Source organism: Podarcis gaigeae (genome assembly GCF_964106915.1).
Source record: "Podarcis gaigeae genome assembly, chromosome: 15".
In the NCBI taxonomy this organism is placed as follows: Eukaryota; Metazoa; Chordata; class Lepidosauria; order Squamata; family Lacertidae; genus Podarcis; species Podarcis gaigeae.
Window position 1 is genome coordinate 24482458 of NC_139692.1, and position 20483 is coordinate 24502940.

At 43.1% G+C, this 20483-nt stretch overlaps 1 protein-coding gene across 1 annotated transcript in view; it reads right to left on the reverse strand.

The window, feature by feature from the left end:
- The window catches only part of LOC310832291 (uncharacterized protein), a 129767-nt gene that overhangs the window by 77332 nt on the left and 31952 nt on the right, over window positions 1–20483 (reverse strand). The window contains exons 12-25 of the mRNA XM_083713919.1: window positions 20329–20452; window positions 18027–18218; window positions 16680–16817; window positions 16288–16470; window positions 14886–15080; window positions 13370–13518; window positions 11476–11644; window positions 8557–8691; window positions 5954–6106; window positions 4807–5008; window positions 2906–3046; window positions 1406–1588; window positions 788–859; window positions 368–494 (exon numbers count right to left, since the gene is read on the reverse strand). Of these exons, the coding sequence (XP_083570045.1) occupies window positions 368–494; window positions 788–859; window positions 1406–1588; window positions 2906–3046; window positions 4807–5008; window positions 5954–6106; window positions 8557–8691; window positions 11476–11644; window positions 13370–13518; window positions 14886–15080; window positions 16288–16470; window positions 16680–16817; window positions 18027–18218; window positions 20329–20452 (2163 nt within the window). The remainder of the gene's footprint in view (window positions 1–367; window positions 495–787; window positions 860–1405; window positions 1589–2905; window positions 3047–4806; window positions 5009–5953; window positions 6107–8556; window positions 8692–11475; window positions 11645–13369; window positions 13519–14885; window positions 15081–16287; window positions 16471–16679; window positions 16818–18026; window positions 18219–20328; window positions 20453–20483) is intronic.

Here is a 20483-nt window from a genome sequence, read left to right on the forward strand (position 1 = left end):
GTTTTGTGTGTGTGTGTGTGTGTGTGTGTGTGTGTGTGTAACAGAAGACAGAGCAGTGCACTGGGTCCTCAAAGGTAGCTTGACACTCTCTAGAATTGGGACCTCCAGCTTCCTCTAGTCCAACCCCCTGCAACACAGAAATCACAGCGAACAATCCAACCAGCACCTTCCGAGATGTGGTGGAGGGTGCTGTCCCATTGCCAGTGCTGAAGTCAGATTCATCTACCAGTCCAGCTGATTTCTGTACATAGAGTTAGAGGTGGGGTGCTGTCTCATCCTCTGCCCCAGGGAACAAAATGTTTTGGGCTAGTTCTGGGAAGGAGTCACTTTCCACCGCACAACCACACACAGTCTTCAAGGCTCATACCTGTCTGAGAAGGTGCCTGCAGGACATGCCAGAGGGTACTTGGTTCCAGCTGGGCAAAAGTGTCCAGCTGGGCAAGGGCCTCCAGCACTCATGGGAGAAGTTCCATCTGGGTTTGGGCTACTGGAACCTGCAACAACAACATAAACCCAGTCCATGACACAGCTGTAGTGTGTAACTGGGACAGCTAAGCAGTCCATCTGGTTCAGAACTCTGGGCACAAAAGAGAATTTTAAGATCTAGGTGGGGTAAATATCTGAGGCATTATCTTTTGATTTGGTTCACTGTGTTTATTTATTGTTTGCAGATCCACTATGTTGTTGTATTTTGAATAAATATAGCATTTTTTCACCACATGGAGCTTCTTCATGGCTGCGCTGGTAAAAAAAGAGTATAGACAGACACCGACAAAACAATCAATACCTGAACTGCAGAAGAAGCCTGGCAGGCAGGGGCCAGAGGGAGCAGGCAATCCCCATTCACCGCAAAACATCCCTGGGTGGAAACACAAGGAATCAGATAACCAGCTAGAATGACCTTCTACCACATCACAATGAAATATGATCCTGTTGCTACAACAGAACAGGACATGCTTTGATTTCATGTCTTGATTATGAGAGCCAGCGAGGAGATTTGTCTGCATATTATAAAGAAATTGTGTTGGCAAACCAGCTACAGAAGGAGGGCAGGGCAGGGGGAGTTGGATTTTGCAAGAGGCACAGCTAATAATTAATTAAATAATAATAATAATAATAATAATAATAATAATAATTTTCCCAGCCACCCTGGGCAGCTCCCAAGAGAATATTAAAAACATCAAACATTAAAAACTTCTTAAAACTTCAGATGTCTTCTAAAAGTCAGATAGTTGTTTATTTCCTTGACATCTGATGGGAGGGCGTTCCACAGGGTGGGCGCCACTACCGAGAGGGTCCTCTGCCTGGTTCCCTGTAACCTCACTTCTCACACGGAGGAAACAGCCAGAAGGCCCTCAAACAAAACAGCTGCTGCATCTGTTATTTTCCTGAAACAGTTTCTCACCTGCAGGACACAGCTGGCACCTCTCTGCTCGGTCACTACCAGAAGATGGGTTGTAAGTCCCAGGTGGGCATGGATGAGGAGAGGCTCCAGTCTTTGGTGGGCAGTAGAACCCAGGTGGACAGAGGAACCTTACGCCATTTTTACAATAAAGGCCAGCTGGGCATGGGAAGCACTCCTCCAGACCTGAGGAAAGAAAATGAGAACTGAGTTGTTCCCTTGCTTTCCACATTCTGTACTTTGAAATGACCTTCCTCTGCTCTGTCTATACACAGAGAGGCACACACACACACACACACACACACACACACCTGTATTTCTCTCTGGATTGGCTGGTGCTAAAATGACAGGAAGGCTGGCTGTCAACTTGTGAGTCATATTCTCAAACTCTAAAATACAAATCCTAGGAGCTAGAAATGCTCCCCTCAAGCATGGGACAAACTTAAAAATGTGAGGATTCTTCTCCAGCTCATATTTAATTGCCAATGGCTTTAGGAAAAATTAGTTTCCCAGGGTTTCCTTGTGGCCTGGTTCCAGAGAGGGGAGAAATAGATACCCCCCTCCTTTCCCTCCTCCCAGTTGCAGCTGCTAGTTGCTAGTGATGCTAAAGCTAGACCCTAAGTTAGATCAGAGAAGGAGGGGAAAGTATCTGGGAAACCAGTGGATGGGAGGAAAGAGTTATGAGGTGGGTAGGCCTTGAAAATAAGCCAAGTTATTTTCTGATTTCTCAGTGAAATACAGTGGTACCTCAGGTTAAGAACTTAATTCGTTCTGGAGGTCCGTTCTTAACCTGAAACTGTTCTTATCCTGAGGTACCAATTTAGCTAATGAGGCTTCCCACTGCCACCGCATGATTTATGTTCTCATCCTGAAGCAAAGTTCTTAACCTGAGGTACTATTTCTGGGTTTGTGGAGTCTGTAACCTGAAGCATCTGTAACCTGAGGTACCACTGTATCTTGGTTAATTCTGAGTCAATATGATCCGAGCTAAAGGGAACTTGCTGGTCACTATTGACTGGAATTGGACTGGTATTTTGGCTCAGTTTCCCCCCAGCAATTTGGGTATGTATGTGTGAAAATAAGTCATTCATGAAAATAGAGGAAAGTGGAAGAAATTTTGCAAGAGGTGTTTGGAGTTATGGGGAAAAGGTTTGGCTCACTTAAATGAAGCAATGAGTTTATGTCTCAGATACTTTTAAACTTTACTAAAAGTATCGCATGCTCGCCTACCTAAAGTTTAAAAGTTAGAAAATGAATCTCACCGTTTCCTTTGAGTAAGATGAGCAAAATCCTTTCTGCATACACACAGTATCCCAAAAAACATTCTATTATTTCTTCTCCCTCCCCCTATGAGCAGAATTTCCTCCACCCTTTTGTGGGAGAACAAGTGGTCCCCTGAAAATGCAGGTGAAAATTCAGCTCAGTGTTACCACTGACAACTCCTACAAGCCATGCCTGATGGACACACAGAAAGAGACACCGTGCCAAACCTTCACTCCTGACCTGTTATTGGGCTGTATTCCCCATCTCGGCATGGAGATGGCATTGAGGACCCTGCAGGGCAGAAGTGGTTTTCGGGGCACAGGTCTCCAGTTGCCCTGTCTGCTGGCCTGGAAGTTCGAGTCCCACCCTTGCAATAGAAACCTGGAAGCAGAGGGGAAGTAGGTTATATTAAACTGCTAGTTGCTGCAGGAAGAAACAAAAGAGAATCTGCAGAAGAACATAAGAGCCCTGTTTGATCAGGCCTATGGTCCATCTAATCCAAATTCCTGTTCTCAGTGGCTAACCAGATGTCTGAAGGAACTGACAAACAGGACCCGATCACAAGAGCTCTCTCCCCTCCTGTGGCCTCCAACAACTGGAATTCAGAAGCATTATTGCCTACAGTAGCCATCATGGCTAGTAGCCATTAATAGCCTTCTCTAATAATTTATCCAGTCCTCTTTTAATGCCAATATAGGTTGGGGGCCATCATTGATTTCTGTGGCGGTGAGTTCCATACTGTAAGTATGTGCTGCTGCAGCAAACACATGTTGGCCCAGTTTGTACATAATTCCAAATCAAACTATGGCATAGCAAGAGTGAGCAGGTACACAGTACCCATCGGGGAAATTGCAGTTGCTTCATTCCTCCCTTGGTCATGCTGCGGCACTAACTACAGCATAGCTGTCAACCTTTCCTTTTTTTGCAGGAAATTCCTTTATTCCAGCACCGTTTCCCACTGCTTCCTGCTGCTATCACGGATTGTTAGATAACCAGTAGACTTCCCCCGGGACAGGTGTGGCTGCTGAACCCTTATTTTTGTGGCTGCTGATCCCTTATTTTCAAATCTGAAAGTTGACAGCTATGAACTACAAACAAGCCATAGTTCAGCTTAGCATTACATGCAAATCTGGGTTTGGGTTTTGTCTCACTCCATATTAACCATGAACTGTAAAGCAATGATTTTGCTTAGCACAGGGGTAGGAAACCTCACGCTCAGTGGCCAAATGTAGCCCCTGCCCCAGATCTCTCTTCCTGGACCCCAGGACTCTCCTCAAATCACATGTCTTCCTGGGTCATACACCTCTTTGAGTACTTTGTATGTGTTATTGAACTATGATTAATGTCTCTTGCATGCCAGGCTAGAGTATGGTGCTTGCAGGAATAGAATGTCGTTTATGGTAGAAAGGTGAGGGTTGCCCCAACTGCTACTTTCATGTGGCCCCCAGACAGTTGCTTCGAAGGGAATGTGGTCCCTGGGCTGAAAAAGGGTCATCACTCTGCTGTTTTAGTGTTACCTATGAAGAAGTCTGATAAATTGAGGTTTAGCCCTGAGGGCCAGTTCACACACACACACATGCTCACCGTAACTACTTATAGTCCAGTATCATAGATATATTTTGTGGGAACTATGTGCTACAAACATGGAAGGAAACAGAGTATAGGCTGTTGCATACAATATGCAGAAATTAAAACGTTAAGTTCTGTGATATTACTTTACCACTTTGTAAGTGTCTTTGGGTCACCTTTCATGTGAAACAAGAAACTAACAGGCACAATTAGGAATAGAAATGACAATATACAATGGAAAACAAGCAAGGAAACAGCAACAAAAGGAAATGGTTGAACGAAGGTCTGGGCCAATCTATATTAGGTGGTATATCTATTTGTGGCTCTGCAATTGCACACCTTATCTTCTCAACAAGCATGTGAGGCAGGATAGATGGAAAGTGTTGGTTAGCACCAGCTCTCTATTTACATACTGGCAGATATTGAAAATGGATACATACTGTTCACTCACATAAGCAACAGTGTTTGCCTTTCCCTCAGGGGTGGGGCATTATTATGAGATGCCCCTTTCAAGTTGTCAGCAAAGAGGCTTCCGAAGTGCCTCTAAGGAAACCACCCTTGCCTTCTCTCACCTGGAGCACATGGACCTGTTGGGGAAACACGACCTGGACTGCTGCAGAAAAACCCCGGTGGGCAAGGCAGGCACCAGCTGGCATCCCGGCCTCCTTTCTGCTCATTCCATGTCCCCACTGGGCAGGGCATTTCCCTGAATTGCTTTGTGCCAGCTGGACAGTAATGGCCTGCAGGGCAGGGGCCACCAAAAGGGAGGCCAGCCTTGGAAAAGAGAAAAGTTCAGTTGTAATGTAATGTAGAACATGCATTTCTCAAGATTCATTGAGAAGGACTAGCCATGCCTTAAATTGGGGACAGCCCAACTCTGGAGTCAAAGCCACTACTGGAAAAGACAGATAACTGCAATCAAAGCACCTGGAATTCTTTTTAGACCTTCCCTAGAAGCAACTGACTGTCAAAGGGCTAGCTGAATTCTCATTGGCTCAGAGGCCTTTATGAAGTCACCAATGAATTCCAGACATTAATAAAGGACCATGTTTTCTTTAACTGCCTTCAGCCTCTGTTTTGTATGTTACATCACATCCCTCAAGTAGTTCTGAATAATATGGATCAGTTTTGAACTATTTTCTGATATTTGCACCTGTGCAACTTCCGATCATGGCTTCGGCATCTCTCTCACCCTGCAGTTGCATTGATCTACCTGCATCTCTCTTGATCGCTGAAGAATTGATGCTTTTGAATTATGGTGCTGGAGGAGACTCTTGAGAGTCCCATGGACTGCAAGAAGATCAAACCTCTCCATTCTTAAGGAAATCAGCCCTGAGTGCTCACTGGAAGGACAGATCCTGAAGCTGAGGCTCCAATACTTTGGCCACCTCATGAGAAGAGAAGACTCCCTGGAAAAGACCCTGATGTTGGGAAAGATGGAGGGCACAAGGAGAAGGGGACGACAGAGGACGAGATGGTTGGACAGTGTTCTCAAAGCTACAAACATGAGTTTGACCAAACTGCGGGAGGCAGTGGAAGACAGGAGTGCCTGGCGTGCTCTGGTCTATGGGGTCACGAAGAGTCGGACACGACTAAACGACTAAACAACACCTGCATCTCTCATCCCTTGGGTCTGGGCAGAGGCATAGGTATCAGATTGCAATCTTGATAAAAAAGTGGGAGATGGGAACCCAGACAGGACACCAGTTCCACACTTACCGGGGAGGCACTACTGGATCCTTGGAGACAGTAATATCCTGGCTGGCAGGGTCCTTCAGGCACTGCTAAGCCAGATTTGCTGCAGTACATGCCTGCTGGACATGGCTTGCAGGTGCTCATTCCGGTGCCACCCAAGATGCTTGAGTAGGTACCCTGAATAAAACAGGCGTGGGGGGGGGGGGAGCCAACACCACAAAAGAACAATGTATGTCAAAGGAAAAGGGAAAGTCAAGGCACATGCTCTGCCTGAATTTCTGTCTCCCTGACTTAAAACTATATCAAAGGTTCACCAAAATCTGATCTGCAGCTCAACCCTGTGAACATTTGACTTGTCTTTTTTTTTTTTTAAAAAAAGGAGACATCCCCTTCCCATGTAAGAAGACCAAAGGTGTTTGAAACTGCAGGTTTGTTTCTTGAGTATGGAGATGTGGTTTTATTGTTCTTTGGATCCAGATAAGAGAAAACCATTAGGCTGCTTCAACATCTTCTGCAATTACTGCCTTCTGGTTCTTAGGGACTTGAGAATTTTGGCCAACATGGTATTTCTAGGTCTGGACTGTACATCAAACTGCAGGTGTGTGAATAGTTCCATTTCTATCTGTCTGTCTGTCTGTCTGTCTGTCTATCATCAGACATAAAACAGCACTTCAGGCAAGTTTGTTCTGGATCCTGGTAAGGGTGATCACTAAAACCATGTATTTATTACAGTGACTAACAAATCAGAAAATTTAAATTCTTATAGCAAAGTGATGATGCTGTTTTCAAGGTGGAGGCTACAGTGCTCTGAGGATGGAATGCTCAGATGGCCTTCAAGCTAAGCGATGCTGGTACTATTCTCCAGGTAGAGCCATGAGGTGTTCATGTGTCCAGTGTGTACGTAAGGACAGTTTCTGCATGTACACACTGGACACATAAACACTATGGCTTCATGGACAGTACCAGCATCATGTAGGGCTTGTTCACAATTCTACTTTTCACGTGTCTAGAAAGTACCAGTGGTTTTGCCTTTGCCCCGTTGCTTTCTTCTGGGAAATCTGCTCTTTAGTGCTAAATCGGAACAAACAGCCATCTGCCGAAAACCCGGTTGCTGTTTGTTCCAAGTCAGTGCCAAACCACAGGTTTCCCAGTGTTTTTTTTTGGGGGGGGGGTGACGACAACAGGGCAAAATGAAGGTGTGGAAAAGCCCTTTGTTTCTGTGAACAAAGGCCTTTGAAGCATTGCATCCTCAAAGCTTCATCAACAGCAGCTGATGAAGGTGGAAGCAGAAACATTTTGCTGTAGGAATTCAATATTGCTACACTCAGATAGGTAGTCGGGGAGAATAGTTTAGCCTAGAGCATTGCCGTATGTGAGTACTCAGTACAGTCTGAATAGGCACAGCCCAGACACAAGTTGTCAATCTCAGTAGGAACTGGGCTTTAGACAATGTACACTGTCCAAAAAAATGCCATTTATGATTTAAACAATAGCAGCCAGAATCTGGTAAACATATATTTTCCTGTTCCTGCAAATCAGACTTTTTTTAAAAAATAGATCAGGTGTTTCCCTTGAAGCAACAAGTCACTCAGACTCTTCTGGGGTCATGGAGTTTCTCCCACACTAGAAAATAATTACCATGGGATTTGTCTGAGCACAAAAATGTTAACACGTGGATATGCATGGTGTGACATCATGCAGATCAGTGTGACATCGTTCAGATGCCAAAAAGATAACACCTCGATTTATCTCACGAAAGCAGAATAAATGTTTGGTCCAGGAATCTGTTGACATATGAGTCCTAAAAGCTCCTATTTTTGAACATGCCAACTTTAAAACTAATCCACCAATAACGGCCAGGATTTAAAAGAAGTAAATGTGCACAGAAAAGCCTGAGTAGCTGGATTCGTTTTTTTTTTCTTTTTTTTCTGCAAGTGAAGAGATAAGCAGCTCCCCAATTTCAAAAGTAGCTTGTCTCTTCAGTGGTAGGAACTGCTGAGGTATAAACAGGGAGCAAAACCCTGGCTATACATGCAGTCATCTTCTTTCCCTGTGACCCTTTTGGAGCTTGCTCTGGCCATAAATTTTCGTCTGTGGATTTAGATTCAGAACTGAACTTTGGATTTTGAATATTCGTTATCCACTGTAGCTCTGGAATCAGTGATGAAATTTGTTTGTTTTAATTTTATTTATTTATTTTATAAAATGTATGTACTGCTTGGCTGTAAACAACAACAACACACCTCAGAGCGGTTTACAGAAGAAATAAATAAGTAAAAATAATTAAAAACAGCTATTTAAAGCATTCAAAAAAGAATTAAAATTAAAACAATAAGCTAAAAACCAGATTAAAACACATGTCAACATTCTGCATGCCTGGAGAGGCTTGCCGATACCAAAATGTTTTTAGCCAAACTGAAAAGAGTAAAGTGAGGGCATCTGCTTGATGTCAATAGGCAGGGAAGTGTGAGGTCACACTAAAAGATCAATTTCTGACAAATGTGGAATGAGTTTTATGTGGCACCTATAGCAGTGCCAGTTCCACATTTAGATAATAGAATGTGTTTTCTGGATTCCGTATGGCTTTTCTAAACTGAGAAATCTGTCACAACTCTAGAAGGTCTTACCGTTGGGCAAGGAACAGGCAGTGTATTCTGAGCTGGGCAGTAATATCCTTTGGGACAAGTCAAGGGCTTCACCAGGCCAGTGTGATTGCAAAACATCCCCGCAGGACATTCCCTGCAAGAAGACTGGGCTAGACTCTAGACAGAGGAGAGATGGAGGGAAAAAATCTGTCATGCTTCAGATGAAAACAGGGAAGGAAAAATCTATCTGTTTCGAACCCTCCCTGTTTCTTGCTGTTTCCAATTTTAGTTTCAGTTTGCTCCATTTCCACACCAGTGTGTGATTTTTATCTTTTAAGAAACTCTGCATAGAATTGTAGAGTTAAAATGGATCCCAAGGATCACCTAGTCCAGCCTGCTGCAATACAGGTACATGAATATTTTTTTTCAAGCAACATAATGCCCTTTTATTTTCAGAAACTTGTTCAATTCTGCATGCACCTTTCTCTGATGTTTGCATTGTTTCACACAGGTGCAGTCGCGTAGTGTGGGTTGTCAGCACCCAGGGCAAGGCAAGTAATTTGCGCCCCCTAACCTGTGGATTTTAGCACTAGAGGTAGGGGCAGAGAGCTGCAAGTGCAAGCGCGCCCCTCAGATGTTGCGGCCGGTGCGGCCGGCCCCCCCGCACCCCTACGCTATGCCACTGCACAGGTGTGTGTTGTTGTTACTTTGCCAGAGAACTGCATTGCAAAATTCAGAGAGGTGCAAATTTTTGCCAAAAAGCTTCCTTCCAGTTTGCGTATTTCTTCAAGAAGTGCAAGTTAAGAAGGTTCTGAACGAATCTGTCCCCCATCCCTATAGATGAAATGAGAGAAGGAAAACCTAACATGTGCCCCTGCTACTCTGTTCCAAGGCTCAGCGATTCTCTAGTGGAGTGGAAGAGATTAAACTCCTCTTTTGTGTTTCTCTCGTGTGGATTGATTTGACTCACAGCCAACTAACCCATCAGCAGCTACTGCAGAGTTACTAGGAAAATCAGGGAGACATTAAGGAGCGTGAAGTGGCTAAGAATGAACAGATTACACAAGAGGGGGGGGGGGGAAACAGGGATGTTGTCAAGCAATTACAGTTTTTTAAAACAGATTAATCATCTGCCTTTTAAGCAATTAATCACTCAATTAATTGATGATAAATACATTAGAACATCCTATTATAGGTGCCTTTTTGAGACACTGAAGCATGGGCAGATTTACAACTTCATAATCAAAATATACCACTCTCTGTTAGAGCTTGTAAACTAGGTTGGAAAGTAGTGGACCACCAGAAAAGCCTTGGTGAGCTGGATAAGACCCATGGGCCTGCAGTTCACCAACCCGGCATTAGGCCAATCTTACTATGCTGTTTTTCAATTCCTTATTCAAGCAACACAGCGGAATTGCCTTAGAAACAAGCATGCCCTAAATCTGCAGTACTGCTGATTAAAATTTGCCTCCAACTATTAATCAAAGCAGCAGCAAAGACAAATCTAGAGTTTTTCGGATCCTGGCTATTCATCTGTTTTGTTTGACACAGCAGTGATTCAGCCCTATCTGACTGATGCTAGGGGTTAAGGAGAATGGGGATGGGGTGTCATTTAAATTCTACTCAGTATTGATCCAAAGTAGATTCCAATGTATAGTTAGCAGAGTGACAGCTTAAACACATTGCAGGATCCCCCCAAAATAGGCCAGAGGCAATTATATTTCATCCAGCAGAGCTTTCCAGCTACTGAAGGCAAATGAGCATAATGGTCACAAATCCAATACATTTAGGATTGGCACTGTCCATAAGAAATCCAGTTGCAGCAGACTTATACTTAAACTAACAATAACTTCTAAGAAGTCTAAAACCTTAACACTAAGCATACAGAACACCACACCAGACGGAAAAGAGATAGAAAGAGAAAGTGAGTGAAACCCAGGCTCCTTCTGACCTATTATTATTTCATTTTATATTATTGCCAGCTGATAAAGAATTATCACTGAAACAGTTCATTATCCTGGAAGAACTGTTCTGTCTGCTGCTGTGCTCAGAGCACCCTTTTGTGATGTTCAGAGCACCCATCACCTCCTGTTTGTAGGATATTGACTATGGAAAGGCATTCTGCCTCCATTTCAGTGATCTTTGACAGTAACTCCTACCACTCCTACCATTCCTGTTCATGGAACATTTATTTAATTCTTATTAATTTGTGACTCCATGCACATATTATATGTCTTCTGTTTATGAATTCTGAAGCAGTATAGTGTTATAAAAATATTGTTAGTATATTCTTAACCGAAGTCTTGCTTGTTGTTGTTCAGACTTTTCTGTTTTGCAACACGGGATTTTCTTTGCTGTTTATTATTATAGTTAGCATGACCATGACTGAAAGAGATAAGAGAACCAGTTTAAACCAGCTGTACTCAGCTTCTCTGAAGGAATAACCCAAACATCATGAACCTTCTACTTGCTTCTTTCACACAGAAAAGCTTCCAGAACCCTCTTGGACTAAGTAAAATAGGAAACATCTTTACACATCAGAGCAATACTTTCTGTACTAAGAAATGCAAGATGACATATCTAGTCCACCTGCCTTCTGTGCCAAAGGGCAGAGTCATGTGCATTTTCCTGCCCTCAGTTGTCCCTGGCCCTACCCACCACTTGCATGTAGCCCATGGAAAGTTGCACCAAAAGGCATGTGAAAATTCCCTCACCCTGTTTTATAAAGTCACCAGCTGGAATTTTGTATTGCGGAATATGGATGGTGCGTGACTGTGCGTATTTCTGGTTGAACAGTACAATGTTATTCTAATAATTTCTTATCTGAGTATTACTATATTGTATGGCGTTTCAGTTTTGCACATCGCTTGGGGGTTCTCTTGAATATAAAGCGATCAAGACACTTCCTAAACACATTCATCCAAAAACAGCTGCAGTATCTGTAGGTCAGGTTCTGCTTACCGGCTGAAAACTCCCAGGAGCGCAGGGCTCTGGCTGGATAGCCCCTCCCAGGGTGTAGTGACCTTCCTTTGCCATCATCTGGGTGGCTGTTTTAGCAGCACCAGGGCAGAAGTAGCCGGGTTTGCAAGGCCCCGTTGGAGCTTGAGGGTTTGTCCCATCACAGTAAAGCCTAGTATTGGAGGAGAAAATGTAGTCTACATTGGAACGCTCTCATTCACCGAGCACTGAGATAATCTGCTGAGATCCTTCCCTGGGTGCTTTCAAGATCTGGCATGGGTTGGTGATGAGGTAGGGATCCCTTTGGTGGTGCCATCCTGTGTATAGATCTCCCACCCCAGGGAAATTCACCTGGAAATTTTTTTGTTATCCTTTTGGCACCAGGTGAAGGATTTTTCTTTTTATTCTCACAAGCCTTTAAAAGTGCTTTACGGTCCTGAGCTTGAACTGGTTTCAGCTGCTGCTCTTAATTGCCAGTTTTTATAGAGGTGGTTACTTTATTCCATTTTATTGCATTGATTTTTATTGTTTTTAGACTCTTTGTAAACTGCCCTGGGAACCATGTGGGCTGAAGAGTCGTCTAGGAATCCCCCATAGTGAGCAAGCAAGTAAATCCATAGATATGGCAAATCCGCACGCCCAAAATTGTGCTTATCTTAGAAATTGATTAACTGGAATTCCGTATTATCAGCCTTTGGGACCATGGATTTCCATGGTAAAGAAGGATGAACAGACACAATTCAAATGCCTTTCTAAAACGATCCAGCACACTTATGGAGGATGCATAGTCAACAGCAAGGTCACATTCACACCATACATTTAAAACACTATGATGTCACTTTAAACAGTCATGGCTTCTCCCAAAGAACTCTGGGAGCTGAAGTTTGTTGAGGATGCTGTGAGTTGTTAGGAGACCCCTGTTGACTTCCACTTAATGGAGGCAATGTAACTTGAGTATTGGGGAACTAGGACACACCCAAAAGGAATGTATATCACTTAAAAGGCCTGCCTGGCTTGTGAATTTTCCAGGGCCTTCTGGCCATAGCTGTCAACGTTTTCCCTTTTTTAAGGGAAATTCCCTTATTCTGAATAGGATTCCTTGCAAGAAAAGGGATATTAGACAGCTATGTTTCTGGCTGGTGGTTGTTTGAAGGATGCCCCCCTCCGATCCTAGAGCCTTCCTGATGAACGAAGGAATTTTGGATCCAGAATATCCAAGACCATCTCCACCCCCCAAGTGCTCAATTTTGGGGCCTAACATGGATTGCCAATGGTAATATGCCCAGCAATTGATCTATGCCTGTAGAACTTCTTGCAGGCATAGCTGGAAGCTCCATGGTGGATGAAGTTCTCCTGATGATGCTCTCCTCCTCCATCATTGTTCTTGCTATTTCCATTGCTCTTTATTAGATTTCCTACCTGCCAATCACCATGAGGTCCCAGGAGGAGTTACAATAAAGTTTAAAAAGTGGGGTTTGGGGTAAAAAGAAAATGAGGTGTTCATTCTCATATATTGATACCATGGACAGGGAACACGAAAGAGGCGATGGTACTCTAATCACAGTGAGTACCATCACAAGAAATGAACCAAGTTTAAAACAAAATGCAGTCAAGATAAATGCAGTCCTAAAATATCTCTCTCAGGTGCCAAAGGTCCAGGTAAAGAGGAGAATCTTTAGCATTGGCAGAGATTCACCTGAACTCAGTCCTAATCCCCTCTGGGCCAGTCGATCTGGCAGCTTGATTGTTAAAGTATTTATGCAGTATATATCCACAAGCCATTATGTTCTGCATGTCACCTGGGCTTCAACCTGGCCCAGAGGTCTCTAGCCATTGCAGGTCACAGTACTATTATTGTGCAGCTAAGCGACATTCACCTATAGGATGAAGAACTCACCCAGGTGGACAATCCAAACACTGATTCAGGTGCTTCAAACCACTTGTGTTGCTGTAGGTTCCTGGAGGGCAGAGAGTGGTGATGGATGATCCAGGTAGGCAGTAGGCCCCAGGTGGGCAGATATTCCCCGTGACTCCATCTGTGGGCTGCTGGATTTGGGGAATGGAAGAAACAAGACTGCTCTTGACTGGATCACCGGAGAAGCTAATGAACAGCCCAAAGGTTCTGTCCTGAGACTTATATTATTATTATCAATTTGTAATGGCATAATGACAGAATAGACTTCAAAGCAGTTCACAAAGTATAAAAAGCACACTGTAAAGCAAACTGCTAAAGCTGAAATTCCTGCTTAATTGTGACCAGCTTGGCTATTCAACCAGATAGCTCTAGTTAATCTTCAGTTATGAAGTATTAATTGGCCCTGCATTCAGGGTCCAACAATTGAAAGGTTGCTTTGAGTTCACATGGAGTGGGAAGGCTGGGCGAAGCCCCTTCCCATACTGGAAATCAGGACTAGGGAATCTTGGTTTCTACAAGGGCAGCATTACTTTGCAGGCAAACCAACCAAGGGCCACATGGCAATAGTTGGTGGAGCCAAAGGCTGTATTTAGTGCTTTTTATATTGTAATTGTATGTTGTGAACTGCCCTGAGACCTATGGGGTCTCAGGTATAGGGCAGTATACAAATTTAATAAATAATAACAACAATACTCCCCACTCAAATGAAAAAAGGAAAGAACTGTATGTTGGTATAAGCACCCCAAATTTTGTCACTACTCCCGTGATTTTCTGAGTTCGTGGAATTGCAAAAGGACTTCTTCTGGAACCTATTAACATGGAAATGATAACTAAAATCGCACTAGATTTCACTAGGATTTCCAGATTTGCATTTTGTGAAAGCTTAAATACAATGCAGAAATTAACAGTAAGGGAAACATGGAGGAGATTAAATAAATTGTTAAGTGAATGCAGCCACTGACACCCCTCCATTTCCATCTGGGCAAGCCAGAGTCATTGTTGTTGCTGTTGTTGTGGTTGTTATTTTATTTTATACTCTGCCTTTTCCCCTGATGGGATTCAAGGTGGCTGACAGATAAAAATATGAACATCTAAAAACATAGAGACAATAATTAAAAACAATTAAACACTGATAGAATTAAAACTATATACCTATATAAAGGTAAAGGGACCCCTGACCATTAGGTCCTGTCGCGGATGACTCTGATTGGCAAGCCCTAGGCTCTGTGGTTTAACCCACAGCTATATACAACCTATTAAATATACCTGTTCAAGGACCAAGAAAGGCACCAGGATATGTAGAGCAAAGCTGGTGAGGGATGTGTCTTGGGGAGCCAGATGGAGAGGGATGCCCCTAGGCCTAAGGCCTGCTATAAATCTCTGCTATAAATTGATCATTGGCCTAGAATGAGGAATTCCACCAGCATTCTTTGGAAAGGCCAAAAAGGGAGACTTACCTCTGAAAAGACAGAAAGATCCATGCAAGAGATTTACTTACTGGTGACACCGCCCTACTCCAGCAGTAGAAACCAGCCTCACACCGACCGCTTGGGGTTGTCTGTCCAGGAGCACTGCAGTAAAAACCTGCTCTACATGGGCTGCAGTCTTCCAGGCCTGCCAACCCCTTCCTGTTGCCATAGGTGCCCGCCGGACAAGGCTCAGGCTGGGATTGGCCACTGACACAGAAAGACCCCTAGAAAACAAAGCCACCATCTTTTTTTAAAAAATGAATTTCATTAATTTACATCAAAAAACAAAAAAACATAATAGTTTCACATCAAATTTTTCACAACTTATTCCTTTTCAGGACTTCCTTCAGCTTTTCCATAAATCATCCATAGTTATTATTTAAATTACGCATTTCTTAATTTTATATTGACATTATTTATATCTTTCTTTCTATTCCCTTTAGACAATATTTCTTAATTTTTCACAGTGCTTCTTTAAAGCCCATTAGCGTTATCTGACCCTCACTTATATGTCCCAGATATTCCACAAATTTCCCCCAGTCCTCGATGAACTTTTGGTCTCTTAAGTATCTGATCTTTCCTGTCAATTTATCCAGCTCCGCATAGTCTAACAGCTTCATTCTCCATTCTTCCACAGTCGGTATTTCCTGTTGTTTCCATTTCTGGGCCAGTAACACTCTTGCTGCTGTTACTGCATATTGAAAAAAATTACAATCCTTTCTTTTTATCTTGTTTCCTAATATTCCTAACAGAAAGACTTCTGGTCTCTTTATAAATGTATATTTTAAAATCTTCTTCAATTCATTATATATCTTTTCCCAGAAGTCTTTCACTTTCCCACCACATATGATAAAAAGTACCTTCTTTATCTTTACACTTCCAACACTTATTACATGTCTTATACATTTTTGCTAATTTTACGGGTGTCATATACCATCTATAAAACATTTTCATAACATTTTCTTTTAACATCATACATGCAGTAAATTTTAAGCCTTCCTTCCATAGTTTTTCCCAGTCCTACAAAGCCACCATCTTATGGCCATTGGTCCTAAGATGCTACATAGCCTCTGTACTAATGGTGAACTCATTCTCCAAGTCTCAATCCCTTCTGCAGCCAAAAACAAGGGGAGGTACCAAAAGGCTTGAGACAACCCCATGAGAAGAAGGAGAAGGAGAAGGAGAAGGAGAAGGAGAAGGAGAAGAGGAGGAGGAGATTAAGAAAAATCCTTTAAGAGTGGAAAAATCTCCAGAATGACTTAATGAGGAAAGAGCATGCTCAACAGGTCATGGGATGCTGGCTGACTGTTGGACGAAAAGGGGGAAAACAGAGGAACTGGAGTGGTGATGGGAAATGGAATGGAGTATCTGGGGAGAGGGCATTCTGGTGCAGGTAATCCCCCCCCATTCCACTCTTCCCCAGCAACTTACCAATGGACACACTTTGGGTTGGGTCACAGCAACAGAGTCACAGTAGAATCCAGCTGGGCACGGTTTGCATACATCTCCTCCCCCCACAGTGGAATTATCCCAATAGGAGCCTGGCAGGCATGGGAAAGAGAAGGGGAACCCAGTTCCTAGAGGACAGGCGTATCCAGGGGGACAGGTCCCAGTCTAAGGAAGGAAACGCATACGGAGAGTCACACACAAGTGGGCTGTTAATTGGGTGAAGTTCTCATGGTAAGGATGAGAGAATCCAGCCTGAAAACACAATTAGTGAGGCAATTATACAATCAGGAAATAGAAGGGGGGGTGTTGCAAAAGAATTCAAGGAGAACTGGGAGGATGCATGCTTAAGGAGAAGACAGGGCATGAGTACTCACGGGCTGGGATATTCCTTGGGATTCTCGCCCTCCCCTGTAGCAGTACTTGCCCTTGGGGCACAGCAAGCACTGGTCAGCTCTGCCCAGTCCCCTCTGGCCACTGTAAGTCCCATTAGGGCACGGCCTGGCAGGTGGGTGCTGGAGGCAACAAGAGGAATGAAGCTGATTCTTGAAGAAAACAACAGCCATAACACATTTAATACAGTACTTTAGAGTGTTCAGGCTCAATAAACTCAATTCTAATTGTGCAGCTTCCTCTTCCACGACAGCTGTCCTATTAACATAGCAAAGGTAAGAAAAGTGTGTAATTGTGAGAGGTGCCTGGGCTGAATAATGTAGCAAATCAGGGTTATTTGGAGGTCTTTTCTCCTCCCAAGTTGACACATGAGGTCAATCATCCCCACAGGGATCAGTGTCCCTGTGAAGCCATAGAGTGCCTTGTTGCTGTTTTTCTGTACCTTTTTCTTCTTTTTGTACAGAATAGCTGTGCATTTTTATATCACTCTTTATTTCTCCATGGGCTGTGCAAGAAATGAGGCTGTCCAAAACATTGCCTGGTTGTTTGTTTAGCACAGCAGTGGAGGATCGTTATATAGATGATGATATAGATATAGATATAGATATAGATATAGATATAGATATAGATATAGATATAGATATAGATATAGATATAGATATAGATAGATATATAGTTAAAGCTTGAATTTAACTGTTGTTTTTTTAAAAAACCTACATTGTTCTGCTTTAACAAAAAGGACCCTACAGCTCTTCAGAGTCCTACAGGCAGTGTTCTTGACAGTGTTCTGTTGTACAATTTATATCGGAGGCCTATGGCTTATTGAAGATCTCAGACAAGGCTTACAAATCCTATTGCAATGCATCAGAAATTAGGGTCAGTGTGAAACTGCATATAGGTATATATCTCCAAGATATCTTAGAGGAAAGCAAATTTCTCTTTATTTCCATCTATTTGTTTACAATCTGATAATCTTAATCCACTCTGGAGGGGCTCCCATGTCTGTAAATTTCATCCACTTTGGCCAAAAAGTTATAGCAATTTCTTGATTTCTCTATCATAGTGAACCGGGAGACACAGAGCACCTCAAGAGCTAAATTATACCTTGAATGGGAGATTGCACAGAGTGACTCAGAAAGAAACCGGAATTTTTAAAAACTGGAAACCTTCATGGGTGCCCTAACACATGCAGGCATCAGGTTGGCAACTCCTGCTCTAGACCCGTAGGCATTAAGCTCTCTGTAGCAATTTCATTCCATGGGATCCCTGCATAGAGGATCATAGGAAAAGGGGACAACAGTAAATAAAGATGATCAAAACAAAGTACTTACAACATCACCCCGTGGGCAATAGTAACCTCTTGGGCAGGCATGGCCACTAGCATTTGGAGCAGCTGTCAATCCTTCAGGGCAAAGCAGACCTGCTGGGCAGACCATCGTAAGGAGCATAACCTCCCTGCTGGTGTTGATGTGTGCACAGTAATGCCCAATGAGGCAGGGTGAGCAAGAGGTGGATCCAGCGTCCTGTACAACAGGAGGAGGGGATTATCATTGTAGCATCATTTTAAGCTCAGAGCTGGACTAATGTTGACCTACCTTTCAGAGTTGTTGGAAGGATTCCCTAGGGTATGTACAATGAATCCAAAGGAGAGGCAAAGGTACTTTGACAATAGGATAGTCTGTTGAAATGTGACCCAGTTCACTCACCAAGGATGGCATCAGATAGGGCCAGTGCCAGCAATCAAATTCACATTCTGTGGTGTTAGACCCAGAAGTGCTATAAGGGCAGGAATTTAGGGTTGATGTCAAGGCCCTACTAAGCAGAATGAGCAGGAGGCTCAAGGATGAGAACCCACTTCATCAGATGTGTTCAGTGAAGCAGACTTTGGTCCACAAAAACATGTGCCACAATAAATGTGTGGCTCTTTAAGGTGCCACAAAACTCTTCATTGTTTTGGCTATGACAGACCAGCAAGGCTGCTCCCTGCAGTGAGAAACAAGCCCTTTCCTTTGGGCAGCCTTTTGGAATTGGTGGGGAATCGTGTCCCTCACCCAACCTTGCTGAGTGCTTTTGCACTCAGGTCAGGCTTGTGGGCTTTCCATAGTCATCTAGCCGACCACTGTAAGATCTGAATGCTGCCCTAGATGGGCCTTTGACCTGATTCAGCAGAGCTCTTCTGATATTCCGATATGGAAAGCGGTGCAAATGACAACTGGTACCATTGCCCTAAGTTCAGTCTCCTAGCAGCTCCTGCAAAACGAAGCAGGGAGAAGTTGCAAATGAGCAGATCAATGTTTCTTCCTGAATCTCCCTTGCTTGGATTTCAAGGCCGTTATTTCTGCTTCCTCTATAGCCTCTGCAGTATGCTCCCTTAAGCCTGCATCCAATCGCTTGTTGACCTGCCTCTCTATTTTAAAGCAGGTCTAGCCTTGTTTTTCCCCTAGAAATAATCCCGGCGAGTCTTACTTACTCAACTTACAGCCCAGGTAAAAAGACAAAACAGGTGAGACAATCTATGCCTGTCTATCACAGGGCTCTAACTCATCATTCATTCCATATCTCTGATCGCAAAAATGGTTCTTCTAAAATGATAAATTGCCCACATTCTGAAGCTGCAGAAAAGTAGCCTGGATGGGAACAATACATGCATATAACAGAGAGTGAAAGTGTTTTGTTTTTGTTCTCCGTCAGTATGGAAATGTTTCTCATCACAATTTAGCCACAGAGTTTGCCATTTGCTTGTTAGAAGACCCATGCTGCTCATCTCCAATTTTGTGGCTTTAACATTCCTTTTCTTTCCTTTCCTTTCCTCTTTTTAAAAAATCTTTGATGGCAAAATGAACGTTCAATTGAATTGTAATTTCTACCCTCCCCAGGAGCCAACCAGGAATAGTAAAGTATGCTTCCTTATTTTCTGGAGTTTTAACCTTCCTGACAACGAGGAGGAGAAAATAGTCCAAATGACACATTTCTTCAAAATGGCAAGTGGCCAGCTGGGTGACCAGACCCTATTAAAAATCACAGCAATTTCTATGTCTACTGTAATGTATCTTTAAAAAAACACCCCAACCCTCCTATGATTTGCATTAATGATTATGGATGGGTTACTAGAACACTGTAGAGCTAGTTCTATGCTGTGGGTGGGGCTGCTTGCTAAAACACAGCCTTCAAGACCATTGCCTCCCCAGTCGCAAAAATGGACCCAGAGATGGTCGCTTTTCATCTGTTACCATGAAACAATCTAAACAAAGGCCACCTGGTATAGCCTGGCTGCAGTTAGTCAACTGTAAAAATTGATCATAATTTTAATGCAAATTTATCCTAATATTATTGTATGCAATTTTATTTAATATACGTACTTTTGCAAAGCAATTTCCCTTAATATAATTTATTTGTATATCTTATTTTTACCAGTACATGCATTTTAATGCAAACTTTTACCCTAGCATATGCATTTTTCTACCTGTTACTCAGCAGGAGAAAATGCATTGCAAAATTCAAAGAATTTCAACTCTTAAAGGATGGTTGTGTTTCAGTTTGTCTACTGTTTTTAGGTAGGTTCGAACTGAACCAAATTTCTCCTCCACCCCTATAAAGTCATTCCCATTGCCTAAGAAATCTGGTGGTACTTACTGAAAATTGGCCAGCTCCACATGCATAAGGAGTTATGGTGCCCAATTCAGGGCAGTGATACCCTCCAGGGCAGGGTAGGCAGTCACTAGTTGATTTTGCTCCTTGTTCTGAATGGTAAGTCCCCCTACATAAGGAAGAAGGAGAAGACAGAAGAC